Source organism: Argopecten irradians, chromosome 2, assembly GCF_041381155.1.
Source record: "Argopecten irradians isolate NY chromosome 2, Ai_NY, whole genome shotgun sequence".
NCBI classification, from domain to species: domain Eukaryota; kingdom Metazoa; phylum Mollusca; class Bivalvia; order Pectinida; family Pectinidae; genus Argopecten; species Argopecten irradians.
In genome coordinates this window covers 42,898,711-42,919,800 of record NC_091135.1, presented here as the reverse complement: position 1 = coordinate 42,919,800, position 21,090 = coordinate 42,898,711, and the positions used below count along the sequence as shown (strand labels likewise).

At 34.4% G+C, this 21,090-nt stretch overlaps 1 protein-coding gene across 1 annotated transcript; it reads left to right on the top strand.

Annotated features, from left to right (window-relative positions):
* Nucleotides 1-12,527: 12,527 nt before the first annotated feature.
* Nucleotides 12,528-20,948, top strand: LOC138315585 (ceramide kinase-like). Its single transcript, XM_069256715.1, has 12 exons — nt 12,528-12,864; nt 13,302-13,523; nt 13,958-14,086; nt 14,481-14,544; nt 15,240-15,385; nt 15,958-16,032; nt 16,645-16,791; nt 17,092-17,161; nt 17,519-17,562; nt 18,083-18,237; nt 19,215-19,366; nt 20,075-20,948. The coding sequence occupies exons 1-12, from the start codon at nt 12,765-12,767 to the stop codon at nt 20,196-20,198; spliced, it is 1,428 nt and encodes a 475-aa protein (XP_069112816.1). The 5' UTR covers nt 12,528-12,764; the 3' UTR covers nt 20,199-20,948.
* Nucleotides 20,949-21,090: the final 142 nt, after the last annotated feature.

Genomic DNA, 21,090 nt, shown 5'->3' with positions numbered 1-21,090 from the left:
TTCAATTTCCTTGTGGATTTGTGATTATTGTTAATTTGAAACCTGGAAGGATCAAGGATTATACCAGGACATTCGCATACAGATAAGTAACACTTTAAATCATCGTACTAGTCTTGTACCACCACCAATTACTTTAGATATTGTAAACCATCTCTGTATAATATTGTATATATAATTAAATTGTGTTTTGAATTTAGCTGCTGGTTTCTCCTTTCTGTTATTCGTTAATGTAACAGAAATTGGGGGCTCGTCCGGGATCGATATTTTATTTGTGAATTCTAACTTTGAAAAATTAATTAAGAAATTTTCAAAATTTGTGTACAAACTTTGAGTTTACATTTGAAACCAACAGCTAGATAAACATGACTACTATGCAGGTAGAACAGTTTGTTAAAGCGCCATCCCTGGAAGTTCTTTTGCAAGTTAGTAAGAAGGATTTACTGTTATTGGGTAAACATTTAGGCCTTACTATCAAAACTAATTTGAGGAAAGCTGAAATTAGGAATGTAATTATAAGATATTTTGTTGACAATGGCAAATTTGACTCTAGTGCATTAGATAGTATAGAGGAAACAGTCAGTTCAGAAATCCAAATTAGACAAATGGAACTTGAACATGAAATGAAAATGAAACAATTAGAAATAGAAAAGGAGTTAAGAGAAAAAGAAATAGACAAAGAAAGAGAGCTAAGAGAAAAAGAAATTGAAAGAGAATTAAAAGAAAAAGAGATTGAAAGAGATCAGATGTTAGAGCTAGAGAAGCAGAAAATTCAAGCTGAAACAGAACTTAGAATGAAAGAATTAGAGCTAGCTTCTCAAGACAGTTCAAGTAATCTAACTTTTAGGGGTTTACAAGGAAACAGAGGTTTTGATGTCAGTAGAAACATTAGGTTAGTTCCTCCTTTTCAAGAGAAAGAAGTTGACAAGTATTTTCTGCATTTTGAGAAAATAGCTGACAGTATGAAATGGCCTGAAGATAAGCTTACAATGCTTCTTCAGAGTGTCTTGATTGGTAAAGCTAGAGACATTTATTCTTCTTTATCTGTAGATGAGATTTCAAATTACCAAGTAGTCAAGAAAGCTATTTTGAAAGCTTATGAGTTAGTTCCTGAGGCTTACCGCCAGAAATTTCGAAACTCGAGAAAGAGAGATGAACAAACTCATGTAGAATTTGCCAGAGAAAAGGAACAATTATTTAATAGGTGGTGTGATTCTAAAGAAATTGATGAGGATTTCGGTAAATTGAGGCAATTATTGTTGATAGAGGAGTTTAAACGTTGTGTCCACACAAACATAAAAACTCATTTAGATGAGAGAAAAGTTGAAACACTTAGTGAAGCAGCTACAATGGCTGATGATTACGCTCTCACCCACAAAGGCTCATTTGTTAAAAACAGTTCTCAAGACAAAAACAGTACCACAGGTACTAGTAAATTTGGTCAGCCTAGGAACCCAACCTTTAGTGGCCCTTCCAACGACAAACCTAAATTAGGTGATAAAACTAAGTCTGCTTCTAAAACAGATGATAGGGTAGGTGTGGGGTCTCCTTCTGGTCCTGTTTGTAATTACTGCAAGAAAGTAGGGCATACTATGGTTATTCTCTCCAGCGTAAGGAGCAAAGGCGTAAACAGTCAGTTCCTTCTGTGTTAGCTATGTCAAAGCCTAGTCAGAAACTTAGTGATATTGTGGAAGATTCTAAAGTGTCTGTTGAGATTAAGAGCTCAGAGTCTGATAGTGTCTTGGAGAAGTACTCTCCCTTCATTTCTGAAGGTTTTGTTTCACTTACTAGTGATATTACCAACTTGAAACCTGTGAAGATTTTGCGAGATACTGGGGCTTCTCATTCTTTGATATTAGATGGCGTAGTGCCTTTGTCTGAGGAGACCTCATCTGGTAGTAGTGTTTTGCTTCAAGGTGTAGAGTTAGGTTTTGTTAATGTGCCTCTCCATTGTGTTTATTTAAAGTCAGACTTAGTAACTGGGCCTGTCACCATTGGTGTTAGACCGGAACTTCCCATAGAGGGCGTGTCGCTCATTTTAGGCAATGACTTGGCTGGAGAGAAAGTTAGGGTAGATCCCTTAGTGTCCAGTATCCCTGATAAAACAGATGATGCTGAGACTATTCAACAGGAATTTCCTGGTATTTTCCCTTCTTGTGCTGTAACTCGTTCAATGAGTAAGAAGGTTTCTGATGTTGCAGTAGTTGAGGATCATTATAGTCCAGGGTTAGGTGACACTTTCTTGGCTCATGATAAAGAGGATGTCGGGAGCAAGTGTGATATTTTGAGCAATCCTGTAGACTTTGATAGTGATAGAGTTGTTCCTAACAAGGGTACTTCTTTGTCTGACATGATGAGTAAATCATCTTTGTCTAGAGAGGAGCTTATAGTAGAACAGGAAAAAGATCCTGAAATCTCCTTACTGTGTGATCGGGCTTTGAGTGAGGAAGACGCGGAGAAAGTCCCGGTTTGTTACTTCCGTCAGTCAGGTGTGTTGATGCGCAAGTGGCGCCCCCCTGATGTGTCTCCCGAGGAAGACTGGAAGGTTGTCAATCAAATAGTTGTCCCACCGAGGTATAGGCAAGATATTCTGAGTTTGTCTCATGATGTACCTATGGCAGGGCATTTAGGTGTGACCAAGACTTATAACAGGATCTTAGATCACTTCTTTTGGCCCAAGTTGAAACGGGATGTGGCTGATTTTTGTAGGTCTTGTCATACTTGTCAGGTGGTAGGGAAACCTAATCAGAAAATCCCTGTTGCACCTTTGCACCCCATTCCAGCATTTGAGGAACCTTTTAGTAGAGTCATTATAGACTGTGTAGGTCCTCTACCCAAAACTAAGTCTGGGAATGAGTATCTTTTAACTATTATGTGTGCTTCCACACGCTTTCCTGAAGCCATTCCACTCAGGAATATTAAAGCCCCTAACATAGTCAAGGCTTTGGTTAAATTCTTTACATTGGTTGGTCTTCCAAAAGCTGTCCAGTCGGACCAAGGTTCAAATTTCATGTCTGGTATTTTTCAACAAGTCATGTACCACAGCTCCAGATCAAGCAGTATAAGTCTAGTGCTTATCATCCAGAGTCTCAGGGTGCTTTAGAACGTTTTCATCAGACATTGAAGAATATGATGAGATCTTATTGTTTTGAAAACAAAAGAGATTGGGACGAAGGTATACACATGTTGTTGTTTGGCGTTAGAGAATCTGTACAAGAATCTCTTGGCTTTAGTCCCTTTGAACTTGTGTTTGGACATACTGTACGTGGTCCTTTGAAAATTTTGAAAGACAAAATTTTGGACGAAGATTCTAAAGTGAATCTCTTAGAGTATGTGTCTAACTTTAAGCAAAGGTTGACAAGGGCATGTGAACTGGCAAAAGAAAATTTGGCCGTTACTCAAACCAAAATGAAAACATGGTATGATAAAGATGCCCGTGCAAGAAGTTTTGATCCAGGTGACAAAATTTTGGCTCTATTACCAATACCGGGTCAGCCTTTGCAAGCTAGATATTTTGGACCTTATGTTGTTGAGAAAAAGGTCGATGATGTTAACTACATTGTACAAACTCCAGGGAGGCGCAAGAAAACTCAATTATGTCATGTTAATATGCTTAAGAAATATGTAGATAGAGAAGAGAGCAAGACCTCTCAACCTATTGCTACTTTGGCCTCTGTACCATCACAAAGTGAAAGTACAGCTGATATTTGTAAATTAGACTTAGATGGTGGTGTACAAGATGTAGGTTTAGACTGTGGTCTTAAGTTACGGAACTCAGATGTGCTCGCGAACTTGGACAAGAAACTATGTCATCTATCGGAAAAGGAACGCGATGAACTGAAAGATTTGATACTTGAGTATAAACATTTGTTTCCGGATACACCAGGCAAAACAGATGCTATCTATCACGACGTGGATGTAGGCGATGCGCCACCTGTCAAGCAACATCCTTACCGTGTCAATCCTTTGAAAGAAGAACACTTAAAGAAAGAAATTCAATACATGTTGGACAATGATATTATTGAACCAAGCAAAAGTGAATGGAGCTCTCCATGTGTTCTGGTGCCAAAGCCAGACAAGACATACCGGTTCTGTACTGACTTCAGAAAAGTAAACTCTGTCAGTAAAACAGACTCTTATCCAATTCCAAGGATTGACTCATGTATTGACAAAGTTGGCAAAGCCAAGTACGTAAGCAAGTTTGACCTGTTGAAAGGATATTGGCAGGTGCCATTAACAGAAAGAGCTAAAGAAGTGTCGGCATTTGTAACCTCACAAGGTTTGTACCAGTACAAAGTTATGCCATTTGGTATGAAGAATGCCCCGGCAACATTTCAACGTCTTCTTAACAGCGTGATATCAGACCTGGAAGGCTGCGATGGATACATTGATGACGTCATCAACTACCACGACACGTGGGAAGACCATCTACGCGGGATTCGTGAATTCTTCGAAAGACTCACTACCATGAAATTGACTGTAAACTTATTGAAATGTGAATTTTGTCATGCAACTGTTGAATTTTTAGGCCATGTTGTAGGACAGGGGCAGGTTAAACCTGTTCAGGCCAAAGTAGAATCAATTATAGATTTTCCAGCTCCTGGAGGCAAGAGAGAGCTGATGAGGTTTCTTGGTATGGCTGGATACTACAGAAAATTTTGTCAAAATTTCTCTGTTATAGCAGCTCCACTTACTGCTTTGTTAAAGAAAAATGTCAAATTTGTTTGGTCAGACGAATGTAAGTCTGCATTTGAGAAATTGAAAGCCATACTATCAAACTCACCAGTTCTGACTGCTCCAGATTTTAATAAACAGTTTAAACTGTTTGTTGACGCCAGCGATGTAGGTGTTGGTGCTGTTTTGATGCAAGAAGGTACTGAACAAATTGACCATCCAATTTGTTATTTCTCGAAAAAGTTTGACAAACACCAGAGAAATTATTCCACCATTGAGAAAGAATGTTTAGCATTGATTTTGGCCTTGAACCAATTTGATGTGTATCTCTGCACTACAGTTGTGCCTGTGTTGGTCTTCACCGACCACAACCCTTTGACATTCATTGGGAAAATGAAAAACAAAAATCAAAGAATTCTCAGGTGGAGTTTGACTTTGCAAGAATACAATCTTGACATCAAACATATCAAAGGGAAAGACAATATTCTAGCTGATGCTTTATCAAGGATTTAAATATTACTTGATATGTCAAGAAAGTTTCCTTTTCAAGAAAACTTTCTTTTCTTTAAGGAGGGGTGTGTTATGTATGATGTACATAAATACATGTAGTTATGAGATAAGGGAGATAACTCCTATAGCTTTTTTTATCAATACATCCTATGAAGGTCATATCATTGATTTAGGTTATAGAACTTTCTAGAATTTAATCATGTATAAACAAATATGTTTGTAAACATGTTGATTTTAAGTAGAGATCTAGAATGATCTATTTCCAGAAAGTTATGTGTGTTTACTTGTTTACTGTTTTTAGTTAAATATTTCTAGAAGTAGAAGGTTCTCCAATATTCTTGAATTACGGTTTAGCTATATATACTCCAGCTGTCCAAGGCTAATCAGAACTGTAATGAGACCTGTAATAAGACATATTAAGAATTGTACAGCGCCATATAAGATTCTATTGGGAGAGCTATTGTGACTTTATCTGTGGATTATTACAACACTTTGTGTGGATTTATTCTTATTGCCTGGAACTTTACAAATCATCGGTGGACATTCAATTTCCTTGTGGATTTGTGATTATTGTTAATTTGAAACCTGGAAGGATCAAGGATTATACCAGGACATTCGCATACAGATAAGTAACACTTTAAATCATCGTACTAGTCTTGTACCACCACCAATTACTTTAGATATTGTAAACCATCTCTGTATAATATTGTATATATAATTAAATTGTGTTTTGAATTTAGCTGCTGGTTTCTCCTTTCTGTTATTCGTTAATGTAACACCGCGAGACAACGTGAGACAGCGCAGAAGGACGTGATAGACAAACGTAAGCGGTCGTGAATACCGTGGATGCCGTGCGAGATTTTTAAACTGTCAAAAAAATTGCCACGGCAGTCCCGGTACAGATGGTGAACGCCACAGGACGTAATAAAACGAGATTGACGTAACAAAACGTAACAGTGCGTACGAGGCCGTAACAAAACTTCCAGACGGTCCGTGGTGGAACGGGCAGCAAGCACGTTCCCCGGAATCTCACGGTGATTTCAAGTTTTGTGACGTTCTGTTGAGTTTTGTCCACGTTTTATCACGGTTGATGCAGATTGGCTGCACGTTTTGTGCCGTTTTGTCCAGGTTTGTCAAGGTTTTGACGGTAAGCCAAGGTGGAAGATAGCCGTTTCGATGCGTTCTGTCAAGGCACATCACGGCTTGTAGCGGTTGAAAGCCCGACGTGATACGGCGTGTTGCGTCTTATTACGGTCTTACGTTGCAAGCAATATATGATGGAGTATCATTGCCTGGCATGGTACATATTTGCTACTTCATAAAGTTATTTGTATTAATAAATAGAAATAGTCATTATCAAATACATTTAAACCATCAAATTATACCAAAGCTATTATTGCGAAAGGCAGATTAAGTGAGAACCATTACAGAAAAAAAATTATTTGTGTAGAAACACTTGGATATAATAATTATAATTTTGTAATCAAAACGTGTTTGAAATGACATTTTCGGCAATAAATATTGTTTCATTTGCTCAAAAAGCCCGGCATCAGACTTTCATCCCTAGTAAGCCTTGGTGGACCGTGAAAAACGTATCGGAGCTTGATCAAAACGTCTAAAACGTAGCAGACCTCATCAGATCGTAACAGGCCTAGAGAGAACGTAGTGGAATCCTTGATAGACGTGCTAAAGCCGTAGTGTACCTGTAAGCTCCGGGAAGAGCACTTTCCCGTATATCCACGGTCCACCACGTAATCCGTAAAAACCCGTGGCAAAACTTCACAAGACCTAGCTGAACTTGAATACAGAGACAAAAATAGCCAAAATAACGGGGCTACCGTGGTCGCCGGGAACATAGTGTAAACCTAGCATTAGAAACAACGATTCACTGTAAGTAACAAAATTTCTAATTTCAGAACCATAGACTCTGCTGCCCCTCAGGGCTCTATCATAGAACCATTATTATTTCTGATTTTTATAACTAACATATGTAGTTACAGATATTAACAGTTAACAATCTTTCTGAAATCCATATATGGGCATCTGAATGGTTAGTCATGGGTAATGCTAATAAAATAGGGTTTTATAATACACACGTTCAAAGCAAATGTTTCGAAATAAGGTTGACTGATAAGTATGAATATTTACATAATTTATAACACCATTGTTTTAGTTATGTAAGAAAGTAATAAAAACATAAAATCAGCATAGTTTTGCTTAGAATAGTAGTAAATGTTACCCCTACCCCCTTAAAGTTCGAAGATGAAAATGCATTTACCCCATTTTTCAAAATGTTCAACAGATTAAACGCTTGACGGAAAAAGTTCAAACTTCTGATGCAGTTCAAACGAAAAACTTGCTATTTCTAAAATCAGCATAAAAATTGGAGTCAGTGTGTTTAATGTTTGTCCCGTTACAATATTATTTTAAAGCATTTCTTTGCTAAATATTCAAATTACTTGAAAGCTATATGTTCAATAGTTTTTCTTTAGTTATCTATTTATTGAAAACCATCAGGTTTGATGAATGAAGTTGTGAAAATCACTCAAATGGACAGACAAACATGTATGATGCCTTATAAGCATTAGTTACAACACAGAATCGGTGCACTAAAAAAACTGTTTTATGCCTTATGTATGTTTAGATGGAAACATACTTACAGAAAACACTTTACAGTTACAAATATCAATGTAAAACTGTGACATTGAATTGTAAACCACAACTACACGGTAATTTTCTTGGTCTGACCAGATGTACTCATCAGATGTACTCACCAGATGCACTGCTGCCAAAAATAATTTTCAGCTCTTATTTGTACTTGTAAAATTAATACCTACACATTGTTATTGTAATTTTCATAATGTTTGTAAGTTGTGTTGGTAAATAAAATATGAAAAGCTCTTCTTGATCCGTGAGTTTGAAAATTACGTCACACAAAACTTTAACTATACTAAAACGCAAAAAAAAAAAAAAAATAAAAAAAAAAAATAAACCAATTAGTTAAGATCTTACTTAAATGCTTAATATTTTCAACACAGTAAACGTTTAAAAACTACAGCAAAATAAACATGATGCTAAACAATAATAGTGTAGGCGATTTTAGTGAAGATTTTGCAGTAAGGCTTTCAAAATGCCGCCAAATTCGTCATTTTTAATTCGTGTATAAATTATTCTACCAACAATAGAACTCTATTGTTCTGCCACATTATCTATATGACAACATACTTCAAAAAGAGTCAATTATTTTTTGCAAAATAAATCCTTTTTATTAATGTTGAAACGAGACATCAACAAGAGAAGATTCTTAAACAACAAAATAAAACGAAATGAGTATGAAACTAATATTAAAGACAAAACTGAAAAAAAAATGCAACGAAAGTTCATACCCTGCAGGTAGGGAGTTCCTGCTGACCTCATCTCATGATCGTAAAAAGTGACCAAATTTGGGATCTTCTAAACCGACATTTTTACTATTTTGTCCATTATTATATATTTCAGACCAGCTTAATTAAGTACATGGATACGTTGCTCCCCAGACAAAGAGGGAAAATAAAAATGTGTGCGGTTTATGTTTCATAAAGTAAACAATTAGCAAACATAGACTTCGATCTCAAAAATTGAATAGACAAAATTGGACACACTCAAACATGAAACACAAAAACAAAGGAAAAATATCTGACACATGTGCTTATAGATTTGTATTTTGGATCTGTAGCATAAAACATGCTTCTTAAAGGGCTTCGTCACTTATTCAATTTTCATTGATTTCTTATGACGTAAATGGAAGGGGCACAACTGCGGTGATCCAGCAGGAGCAAAAACTTCAATTTTAACGTGAGATCCGCCGATGGTTCTAGGGAGAGAGTATAGCATGCTGAATACCTTTGGCTAGCGATGTTTCTAAGGTTCTAATAACAGCGTCACCGTATCATTACGTTTTGCTTTTATTTAACAAAAAGGACATAAATGTGTTCTAAAACATTTCATTTGTCTTACATATTTGTGTTTTATGGATGCTGAATCTATATAATATATGTTAAAACTAACTTGTAAAGGTTTGTTTTAAAAATAGGCAGATGTAGCCTGATGTCTAATCCGTTTGATGATTATGATATCAATTAGATCTTGTTGAAATTGCAATACTACTGTTTAAAGCTATGAATCAATCTTTAGACAAATCAGTTGGAGGGAGTTTATAAGTCGACATCAGTACGGGTCCGAAACCTCGCTCATATGGTTAGAGCCCGTGAGTAAAGAACTGAAGCTATCCATTTGGTGACCAAATACTTGGCCTAGCTAGGCGTCATGACAATGAATATTACTACATATGTAATGCAAGCATCCAATTATGATTATGAGACAGATTCAGTCAACACAGTAAATGATTGAAAGTAAACCTGCATGGCAGAGAACTAACACACAAACTATGTTGATAGTAAACGTAAGAATCCCAACCATCTGATAATTGTTTAGTCTGATGTACCCTGTTTAATACGCCTAGCCCTACCAGTATTGCGCATGTGCTTTTAATTATAAATTTCAGTTTAGATGAAAATGCCTTATGTTTTAATTGTTGATGGTAAAGTAAGCGCAGAATTTCGAATGCAATGTCAACGAACAAGAACTTCGGACTTGTTCACCAGCACGGAAGTAAAAGGTAAGGTGTTTTATTTACGTCTGCTAAAGTAATGAAATCTGGGTCATTGACCTATCACGGGGTGTAATAAGCATGACTATTTTATAGACCTGACATTGATCGCACGGAGAGTAATCTAGTCTACTAATAATATGATGTAAATAAGAAGCGAGCTGAGAGGCTTTCTCATTTGTATTCGAATGGTTGGCTGTAAACATTTTGAAATAAGAACAGCTTCCCATCAGAAGATCTATGAAAAACAACGAAGGGTCTTTGAATAAATCGCTTTATAATGTTCATCAAATGAAATTAAACTATTCCATTGCCATTAATGGCACTCGTACATTTATGAAATTAAAAATAAAATAATGTTATTAAAACCTATGAAAAGTGATTAGATTTTCATAAAGCTCGGTAAAAATTAACTTTCACATAATGATGTTTTGTGCTTTAATTAGAATCAACCATTAAATTAGATGACGTCATAGGAATAGAGACGAATGGAATTGAGTTGAATGCATCTACTGACTCATCAAAAGCTATAAAGCCAAATTGGCTGCGTAAGGTGCTCTATATTACTCGGAAGAAGCTGACATGGAAAGTGGAAACGTTAGATATATCGGAACAGTCAGGAGAGTGCCAAAGATTCATCTCCGAACTACAGACACACTTTAAAAAAAGTCAAACAATATTGTGTACATTGTACGTATATAATTCGAGTACTCTAGAGTTACATATATTTTCGATTTTTTTTCATTTTGTACTTTTCTAAATAATTGCTTACGTTAAGATTATGCCAATTGGATCGATTGGCCAATCCTAAAAGTAATTAATATGTTTGAACTCGTAACTAAGTACAGCAGAGATATAAAATCATACTCTTCTGAAGGGTGAGCATTTTGTAAATAATTAGTTCCTTTTTTGGGTTACTATATTATTAACTGGATACCAGCTATGTAGGATTGTAAGAAATGTAAATTTTGCAGTTTATGATCAGAGACCGAAGCGACTCCTGATGTTGGTAAACCCAATAAGTGGTGGTAGAAATGGACAAGACAATGCTAAACGAATAGTTCCTTTGTTTGAACTTGCTGGAATCACATGTGATGTAAAAGGGTGTCTCAAAAATACACGGACAGTTTACAAACTAATGACATAGGTTATGAGAGATTATTTGGAAATACATTTGCCATTTGTACCAAATTATTTTCAAATCTTTAATAGGCCGCACGTGATAATCTAAGAAGTTATTTTAAATCACATTTTGTTCCTGTAGTGTCATGACATCGAGATATCTCTGCGCATTTTACATCTGTCCTAAATGCTTAGGCAACACTATTGAAATAATAATGATAAAATAATGTCTTGTGTCGAAGACAAAATTTAACAAAAATAACATTAATTTCATTCTTTGTTGATATGATGTGATATCATTATAGTGTTTGCTGTAGTTTCAGAAAGAGTGAAACACCGAAAGACCGATAAAGGAACTATCTAACATTGTGCTTAACGAATGTGTTCAGAATGATTGAATAGTGTCGTCGGTATTTCGCGGTGCGGTGCGTTCACTGGCGATAATATACGTAGTATCAGGAACTGGATGTCTGCGATTAAAATAAGATATAAGATAATACTTTAACGTTACTTATGGGAATAGTATTGTATCTGGAAATGGTTGTAATTGGAACTAATTAGCATCCATTCTTCTAAACAGACGACTAAATTGGACGTGTCGTAAATAATGTCTGACATTATTGGCATTTCTTAGTGTGAATGTTGTTGCAATTACTTGCATGGAAACAATCATATATTTAATATTTTAGTAAAAAGTCAAAATTACATTTACAACTATGATGTTATCAAACCTCTTGACTTGATAATTTGCTGCAAAAAAGTTTCAAAACTGTACAGGCTGAAAGCCGTTCTTAAATATGCATTGTTATACAGTTGTATGTGTGTTCAGTTTAAGTACATGTATTTAAAACGGAATATTCCTTGATGCTTACTTCAATAAAACATGGACGTTTAAATGTTAAATTGAAATAATAAATATGAATATAAGTGTGTAAATATTCCTCAGAGATGTGCTCTTTAGAATAACTAGATATGATTTAATACAACACAGCATGTTCCTTATTCCTTAGTTGAGCATCTTTGAAAGCGATTACATAAATAACACATATTTGACGTCATAAATCAGGACAATATTATAAGAAAATTGAGAGGAAAAATTATATATAGAGAGAGGGAAAAATTCAATACATCAATAAGGAAAAATGATTAAATAGAAACTGACATCTTCAAAGACATCATGATATAAATGTAAGAATGTTTTCTAAATCTATAATTAGACTTAAAATTCGAAATTTATTTTGGATTTGATTGGTTGTGAATGTGTTAGCGTGTATTATTCAATTAATTCTGTGGATAGCTGTTTGACTTAGAATGTACGATCATTGCATTGCTCCCCTTCAAATATATATCCGTATACTTATGCGTATACGTATACCGCTTAATGAAAATAGCCCTATTGTAGTACCTGGAGAATGGCAGTTATAATGACATAGAAATGAAAGGTCATAAAACGTCAAACAAAATGTTTCTAAAAGGGACATCCCTTTGAAATCAGGATTGTGTGGAAATTGTTAACATAAAACGAATACTTAAAATCCATTAAACGTGTTATAATTCCTATCAGCATTTAAAATACTACCGAACGGGTTAAGGATGTAGTGTATGCTAGTATTTTTATTTGAATGCATGCTTATATTCGCGGATTTTTGCTGTGATTCGCGAACATGACGTATAATATCCATGTATATTTTATTATTCTAACTATCGGCGGAAAATGAGTTTGCTCCACGCCACGTGACCCTTGTACATGTACTATAAACATCAACATATGCAAACGATTGCCTATATAGTTAGCAGACTGTAATACGACATCATGTCGCTTGTTTTGACGATCAATGGTAAAGTAAACACTGACTGCCATATAAGTGAACAGGAACTTCGAATGTCTACACAAGGTCGGAGGATGTCAACAGGTGAGTAGAATCACGTGTAGCCTCTTATTTTGTCAGATACAAGAAAATTTGGCTCGATAGGACTTCAACACATATTACTTCGCACGGGGTGTAATATTCTCGTTTTAAAGCATAAAGAGCACTAACTGCTAACGCACGCCTAGTAACTTAGCTTTCTAATTATCAACGCATTGCTTTAGAAATGCTTCTTGCACTATTCAAAGGGTAAGCTGTTCGGACTGTCGGTTTTTGTAATGAAATACGAAATTGATAAGTATATATGGATCAGGTTCGCTCTTTCATCAGCGCAAACTCGATCACATAATGTAGAATGGACAGAAAATATAATCCACTAATCGACATACATATGTATTAATTTTCATGAACAACACTAATTATAATACGTTTTTAATTCATATATTATGCCTTTGTTGAAGCTTTTTTTCTGTTTTATTTAGAGGTCACCATTCGACTAGATGACGTCATAGGAATCGAGACGAATGAAAGTGAGTTGAATGTCTCTTCTGACCAATCGAAAGCCACCAAACTTAATTTACTGTGTAAGGTACATTACATTACGCGAGAAAAACTTATATGGAAACAGGAAACGTTGTTTGTAACAGGACAGGTGGAGGAATGTGAACGGTTCATCTCCGATCTACAGTTACACTTCAAGAAAGGTAAGCTACGTATATTATTATTATTGGTATGTTTTCATGGGTTACAATAAACAAACTTTTGTAAGCGATGATCATAATTTAACACCTTTTGTTATATCACACTGTTGGTTACCGTTATTGCATTCCCCTTTCCCCCCTTTTTCTCATAAATACATTTTACTGAGCTAATATTACGTTTGATTAATGTACAGTGCATGGCTAATTAGAAGTTGCTATTGGAACGACGAACCTTGAGATATCGTTTTTGTTTAGATTGTTTTGCTTTTCCAGGACAAAAACAATAATACCCTAAGACTAATAAAATTGGTTGCACTTAAAATGGTATTTAAAATGATAAAATTTAAACATTATAAAACGCACCATTTCGAAAAGGAGGGGAAGAGTTGGTAACATGTCACAGCTGATAACTGTATTTAATGTTGTATATTTCACAGTGCATGACACGCGACCTAAGCGACTACTGGTGTTGGTGAACCCGATAAGTGGTGGTAGATATGGACAGAGTAACTCTAAAAGAATAATACCTTTGTTTGAACTCGCTGGAATTACATGTGACGTAAAAGGTAGAATATTCAATTCTAAGTAGTTTAAACACATCAGGACATACATATATAGGCGAACATTGCATAATATCACCTATTTGCAAAAATATGCATTTTACACAACCTATTTATTTTCCAGATACAATACAATTCATTGAGGACTAAAATACCCGACTATACGATAGTTGTTTTCTTATTATGCACTTAGTGGGATATTTTTTCATTTTGTTTTGTATTTTCTCTCTTCTTTTCTTATTTGTATCTTTATTATTGATAATCAATGGTAACATAATGAATTCGACAATTGGACTGTTAAACGCGTTATCTGGTTAATTGCACGTCATACCAGTATCTGGTATGATAATATGAAAATATTTCAAAGTTACTGATTTATTTATAAATAATATTATTTTAGTGTCAGAAAGAGAAAAACATTTTCTGGAGATTGTTTCAAGATATGATTTCACAACCGTTGACGGGTAAGGTTCATTATCATTACATGTACTGTACGTCCTAACAAACGTATCTTAGTATAACTGCATATTGAATAAATATATTTTAGTAACAAAATAGTATTGATAACAGTGATATATATTTTCAATCTATATATACCATCATGCTCCTTCAATTGGAAAAGAATGTTATAAATGCGCCGCTCTTAATTTTAAATTACAATGCAAACTCACGTACATATCATTTTTCATACTGTAAACGTGAATATTTACGCGTGCGGAATATTTCTCTAGGGAAGCTAAACTGTTCGCGCTGCCATTTTCGCAATCTTCATCTATAATGAAATTATTCATATGTAAAATTTGCATTAAAATTTTGTTAACATACTCCATTGTGGAGATATTCGTAAAGATTTCTTTCCTACGTCATGATTAATTTCACTTTCACATTATGCATTTTAATCTAACTGATGCTTATTATCATAGAGAGAGCCGTCAATAAGGGGAGGAGTTGAATGCATTTCTCTGTATGATGCGTACTACACTAAAACACGGTTATAACGAACCTCTGACGACCAACAAAATCCCTTCGTTATAAGAATTGTTCGTGTTCTCATGATACAGACATAGAATAGGAAACTTGAGGAACGTAAATAACTACATTAAATCCACGAATTTGTTGTAAGCGTGTTCGTTAAAAACGTATTGTATTTGATTGAAAGTATCGTGATCTTCGGAGGAGATGGTTCGTTTTCGGAGGTCCTCTGCAACTTACTTAGAGTTACCCATGAAAAGGCGGGTCTAGACTACAATGATATAAACGGACCATTTACTACCAACCCTGTACCCATAGGTTTAATACCTTCAGGTGAGTCGCTTCCGTATAAGTCAAAAAAGATTTTTTTTTCTTCTAGAGTTTCTGATCGTTGATTGATTGTTCTGTATGGGAGTTATAATGTTCCGTGAATATTTCATTTTCACACATTGTAGTTATCCATTTTCTGTGTGATCAATTGAAATATATATATTGATATTTACATTAAGACCTAGCGTTTCAATAGACAGACCACAATATAGGGATAATAGTTTGCTAAAAATACAACGAAATTCTTATATCGTGGATCGCATCGTTCGAAATGCACTAGAATTGCTTACCAACAAACGATCAAAGCACAAGGAATATTGTAACATTAAACACTTAAAACTCCCAACAAAGTAAATGAATTTGTTTTCAGTGTAATTCCTAATAATAATATTCACACTGGAGTGATGTTTAAACGGAATTTGGGATAGAATCAAATCATATGACTTTGTTTAGTAAGATGTCTGATATAAACCTATTCTTTATGATATAATATTTCGTTAATTATCACAGTATAAGTACTTTCTCCCCTACATACGTTTGTTATCATAGAAGCTTCTTTTATTCATATATTTTAGGGACAGGGAATGGTATGTCTGTAATTGAATATGGGAATAACGATATGATTACTGCAGCTCTTCACATCATCAAAGGTACATAGACACATTTTTTTAATTTGGACCCATTCTTCAATTGACCGATCGCAAGGTAGCGTATATATGTAGCCACGCCTCGCAAACGCATGTGTCCCTATTCATTGTCGTAGCATACACAATACAAAGTGCATAGTCGTGTCCGTGACAAGGACGGTTTGATTGACAACTTTCAGCACTGGTGTTGAAGTGTCAACCTCATATGTTTGCTATATTGTATTTTGTAATTGTAATTTGAAATTGAAAGGCCGCGACGGATATGTGTCATTCACTTATGTCAATGCATTGTCGTACACATAAAGGGCAATCCTTTGATGTCATATCTTTTAAATGTTGAACAATACTTATTTTCAGTATACAGGAATCAGATTTCATATCCTGTTCATGTGTTTGTTGTCAGAATTAGAAGGTAATTTTGGTGAAAAAAATACACGTCATGAACATAATTATATTTTTAGAAACAAACCAGAGATTCAAATATCACCAGAAACCATTGTAGCGAAAATTGTTTCTATGGTTGTTTAATTGTCCTTGTTTTGTTAATTGTATACTGTGCCTTTTATTCGTTTCTACCACTGCTTTTCATTATACTTTCTGTTTTGCTGTCACAAGGGAACACGCGGAAAATCCCAGTAATGGCGGAGTACTGTGACGACGAGCTCTTGGGTTACGCCTCAGTGATTTCTGCCTATGGTCTGTTCGCCGACATGCTATACTACATAGACCAATACCGTTGGATGAGAAGAGCCCGTTACTTATGTTTGTATTGAATCATGAAAATAGTTCAATATTGACTCAAATATTGTCAACAATCATTATCTAGAGATCCCAACATAACCCCGAGGGTGAATTTAATTTTGATATTTTTTTTTTCGTTTTCTGGATATATTTCCTTTTATCCCGCCTCAGACAAGAATCTTGTATTCCTCACCCGATACAAGTTTATTTTCGACCCGATATTTTTCCGTATTAGGTCACTAACAAGCTGTGTAAATAATAGTATAGACTAAATCACCTCTATTGTTTAGACTTTTTATTACTTTCTTATTCTCTCTTTAGTTGGGATAATTTACTGGATGTTTATGAAATCTCAGAGACTATTTGACGCCGAAATAACGCTGACTGGCAGGTTTGTACATTCGTATTCAGATATTCTATTGTTCGGCTAGGTTGTAAAAATGTATTATGTGGAATTACGAAAAGCATACTAATTTTCTCCCCACTTATAAAATAGCTTGTTGTTGGCATTATCTCGGGAGTTGTTTATTTCATCTATGCATTTGATCGTTAATAAGATCGCATATAATAAATATGCATTCCATGTTTTATTTAGATTAGGATTTTTTATATACGAATGCCCTGGTTTCTTAAATAGAAATGACCTCTTGATTATTAGAAGTTTCTTGATTGAATAATGAAATTAAGCAAAGTTTATATTTTATGTACAACTTCTTTTATTTATTAACGTATTTGTTGTCTCATTCAGTCAGCTTTGTGAACGAAATGATGAAGAGGGGAAAACTACAGAAGGTATGCACGTCCGCCATCTTCTTTATCGATCTATGTAGGTCAGGGTAGACGAGTGCATGTTTAAACATTATGTTAACGTCAACGCGGTGATTTTTAATCTGCTCTGGAAATCAATTACTTTTTTTTAAACTATCAATTTACGTCATTTATGTACGGAAATAACGGGACATTTTGCTGACGAAGTAATGTCGTAGTTATAAAAGTCTTGGAAACTTGCATCATCTATCATCTTAGCTACAAGAACGTTTTAATAATGATATTATACATGTAGTGTATATGAATTTAACCCACGTTCTCTTTTATCAGTCAATAATATTGATATATGACAATATCGAAAAAAAATCCATGCCAAGCATCCTCAAATGTTCCATGTTCTAATAAAAAACATGGTACAATGATTACAGACGTACAGATTCCTTTCTTCACTAAAACCAAAATGATATTGGTAATAGGATTTGTTCAATAAAAAATAACTAAAATGTATCAGCTATTTTAACCTCTTCTTTTACCTTTTTGTTAGAAAAAATAGAAGGTGAGTTTAGCGCTGTAGGATTTATACCTGCTAAATCACTTGGAATATCAGCAGGTGAAGTGATTGTATTACTGTTCCATCAAACGCCAAAATCACACCTTCTTCGCCTTTTCATGACAATGGCGAAACGTGAAGCATTACGGGTGAGACAAATGCATGGTCAGAATCAGTGTGGGTGTATGTTCAGAATCATTATGTTCTCTCGTGAGATTTAATGAGTATTGAAATAAAAACACATTTCATCACAACATTGATATTATTAGAAAATGTACATTTCACTTTTTTGATCATGTGTCACGCTACGCAAAACATTTTATATAATATAATGTAAACCAACATTCTTTCGCCTGCGATTTATTTCCGCGAATTTCGCAATACAGGTAAATTCGCGAAACTTTATCTCCGTGAGTCGTGTTTTGTTCTTGTAAAAATGTAATTCAAAGGTATTTGCATTCAATTTATTTTAATTCTGCAAAACTTAATCTCCAGGATTTTACATGTTTAAAAACGGAAACCGCGAAATTTAGTAGCCGCGAAAGAAAGATGGTTTAAAGTATTCCTTTTTGTTCCATAAAACGAATGTGTTAACAATTTGAGGAACTGAAAGATTCTTTTTAATCAAAGTGAACACATGAAATTAGCAAACTTATCCATTTAAAGCCCCACTACATTTCCGAAACGGCTTTAATTTTTTTAAATCGAAATAAAAATCGATATTGATAATCAAAATGTTATTAGCTTACCGTTAATATTACATTTAACATCAACATCTGAACAATTTGATTAAAACAAATTAAATGTAAATTTTCACAACGCAGGCGTCTTATATTTCCCGCCGTCGTCCTAATTACCACACGTTATTTTAATATCACTACACCAGAAGACGAAACGGCGAAAACAACCTGTTTACATAGATTACACAGGGAATCTTAAATTGGTTTGATAGTGTAACCTTATCTTAGGCCATCATTGACATCCATTTTTGGTATGTTATTATTATTTTAAGAAACTTTTATTTTTTGTTTCGGAAAGGTAGTGGGCCTTTAATGATGTCTTTAAAAATAATTTAGAAATGTTCTTTAAATTTACCATTTACCGACTGATCGTATATGAGTTGTAGCAAGAAGATTACCCTACGATATTAATACGCCAACCCAATAGTGTAAGAGTGAAAGTTAACCCAAAGGATTTGGGGGATACCAATTTCCTTAATTACATCATGCATATTGATGGAGAAATACAAACGATGAAGAAAGCCGAATTGACAATGAAGTAGGTATTAACGTACATACATTTATGATAAAAATTTGATATCAACACCGATTCTAACTACCTATAGTAAATAGTCTGTGCTCAGATTTAAAGCAAATTATTAATTTCCCAATTAATGCAATATACGCAGACACTACATCATTGTGTCTACAATTTCACAGAAGTTTTGAGGAATATTTAGCTGAGATACTGTACACCAACTTCTATCGCGTTCTATCCTTTTTCGCGAACTTCGCAAGAAAGATATGTTCGCGAATGTTTATCTTTGTGAATTGATTAAGTTCCACAATTTTATTCAAAAGCGTTTGTTTTCAATTTTTCCAAAGAAATTGCTTACCTTACAGTATTCATTTCGTTTTAATTTTCATTTTGTTATAACATGATACTACAAACAAGTTTGTATAAAATCAGGTTGAACATACATGTATATCTCGTCTTGGGTTAATGTTTAACTTAATGAATACATGTACCGGGCATAATTCGGTTTGTTCTTTTTGGGACATGCAAATAAGTATGTATTTGACAATGTGTTAATTTAATCTTGGTTCAATTGATTTGGAGTTTAAAGCATAGTTTTGTTAAGATGTCAGTATTATATATTGACTCCCTCCCTTAGTAACTATAATATATTGCTTAAATCTACACCATAATTTATAATATCTATTCCTGACATGTGTGGTATTGAGAATGTTTCATTCGTGTTGACAGATCAATCCCAGATGCTGTGAATGTGTTTTCCTCCCTACATCTGTACTCCTACCCTGACTCACAACCCTCTGTATCAACAACAGAGTCGACGTCATCGTCTCGTGCATGTGCTTCAGACACCTGACGAGATGGACAGTACAGGTCACGTGGACCTTATCTGTACAATGGGTACAAACAATATGTCTGACGAAATAAAAAGACATAAATAAACTTCATAGTACCAAAATGATAAGCACTGCAAATATACGCCAAATATACGCTTATAAGTATTTATTCAAAAGAGAACAAAGGAGTTTGATTTTTATGACAAGAAAATTATGTCTTGGGCTCAAATTTCCCGCATGAAAAAAATTACTGGTCTAATGTTTATCTATAATAAATATTTAAGTCTTTACCTAAACAGGCGTATGGTTTTAAACTTTTGCGTCTTTATACTGTACCATTTTATTAGGTGCGATGTGGAATGAATGCATGTTGATTTAAAATACATAGGATCATTAATTAACATAATCTGATTTATCAGAAAGCATACTGATCACTTGCATACTTCAGTAGAACTCCATTTTTTGTATTTTCCTCAAGAAATTTTGCTCTAAAATATAATTGTGCAACTATTATTAGCCGCTCATTTTGTTTTTACATTTGCACTTGTTATTGCTTAAATTTGATTACGTGCATACAGAATTTTATTAACATGGTAAATTCCAATGACATTGAAAATGAACTACATTTGTATTTATATCAAATAATGGTTAACAACTCCATTTCAACCAACTGTTAATATCAACACAATTAGACCTTCAGGTAGTGCTTGTGTAACAACTCTTTAGTATATACATTACATATGACTATTAAAACTACAAATAAATGGAAATGCTTTGTTTGTTTTGTTTTTTTCAAAATCTTAAAAACAAAAACAAAAGTTGACACTTTATGGTAACAAATTGGTAAGCAATCCATATATATATATAGATATATGTAAGTAACACAATTAGTGCTTGTTGGGTATCATATTT

Bases quoted from the DNA above. Each gene is read 5' to 3' on its own strand.
- LOC138315585 (XM_069256715.1), top strand. From the start codon at position 12,765: ATGTCGCTTGTTTTGACGATCAATGGTAAAGTAAACACTGACTGCCAT. The intron at 14,545-15,239 runs GTAAGGTTCATT...TTTGATTGAAAG, and splicing joins GATTTCACAACCGTTGACGG to TATCGTGATCTTCGGAGGAG. The intron at 17,162-17,518 runs GTTTGTACATTC...TGTCTCATTCAG, and splicing joins GAAATAACGCTGACTGGCAG to TCAGCTTTGTGAACGAAATG.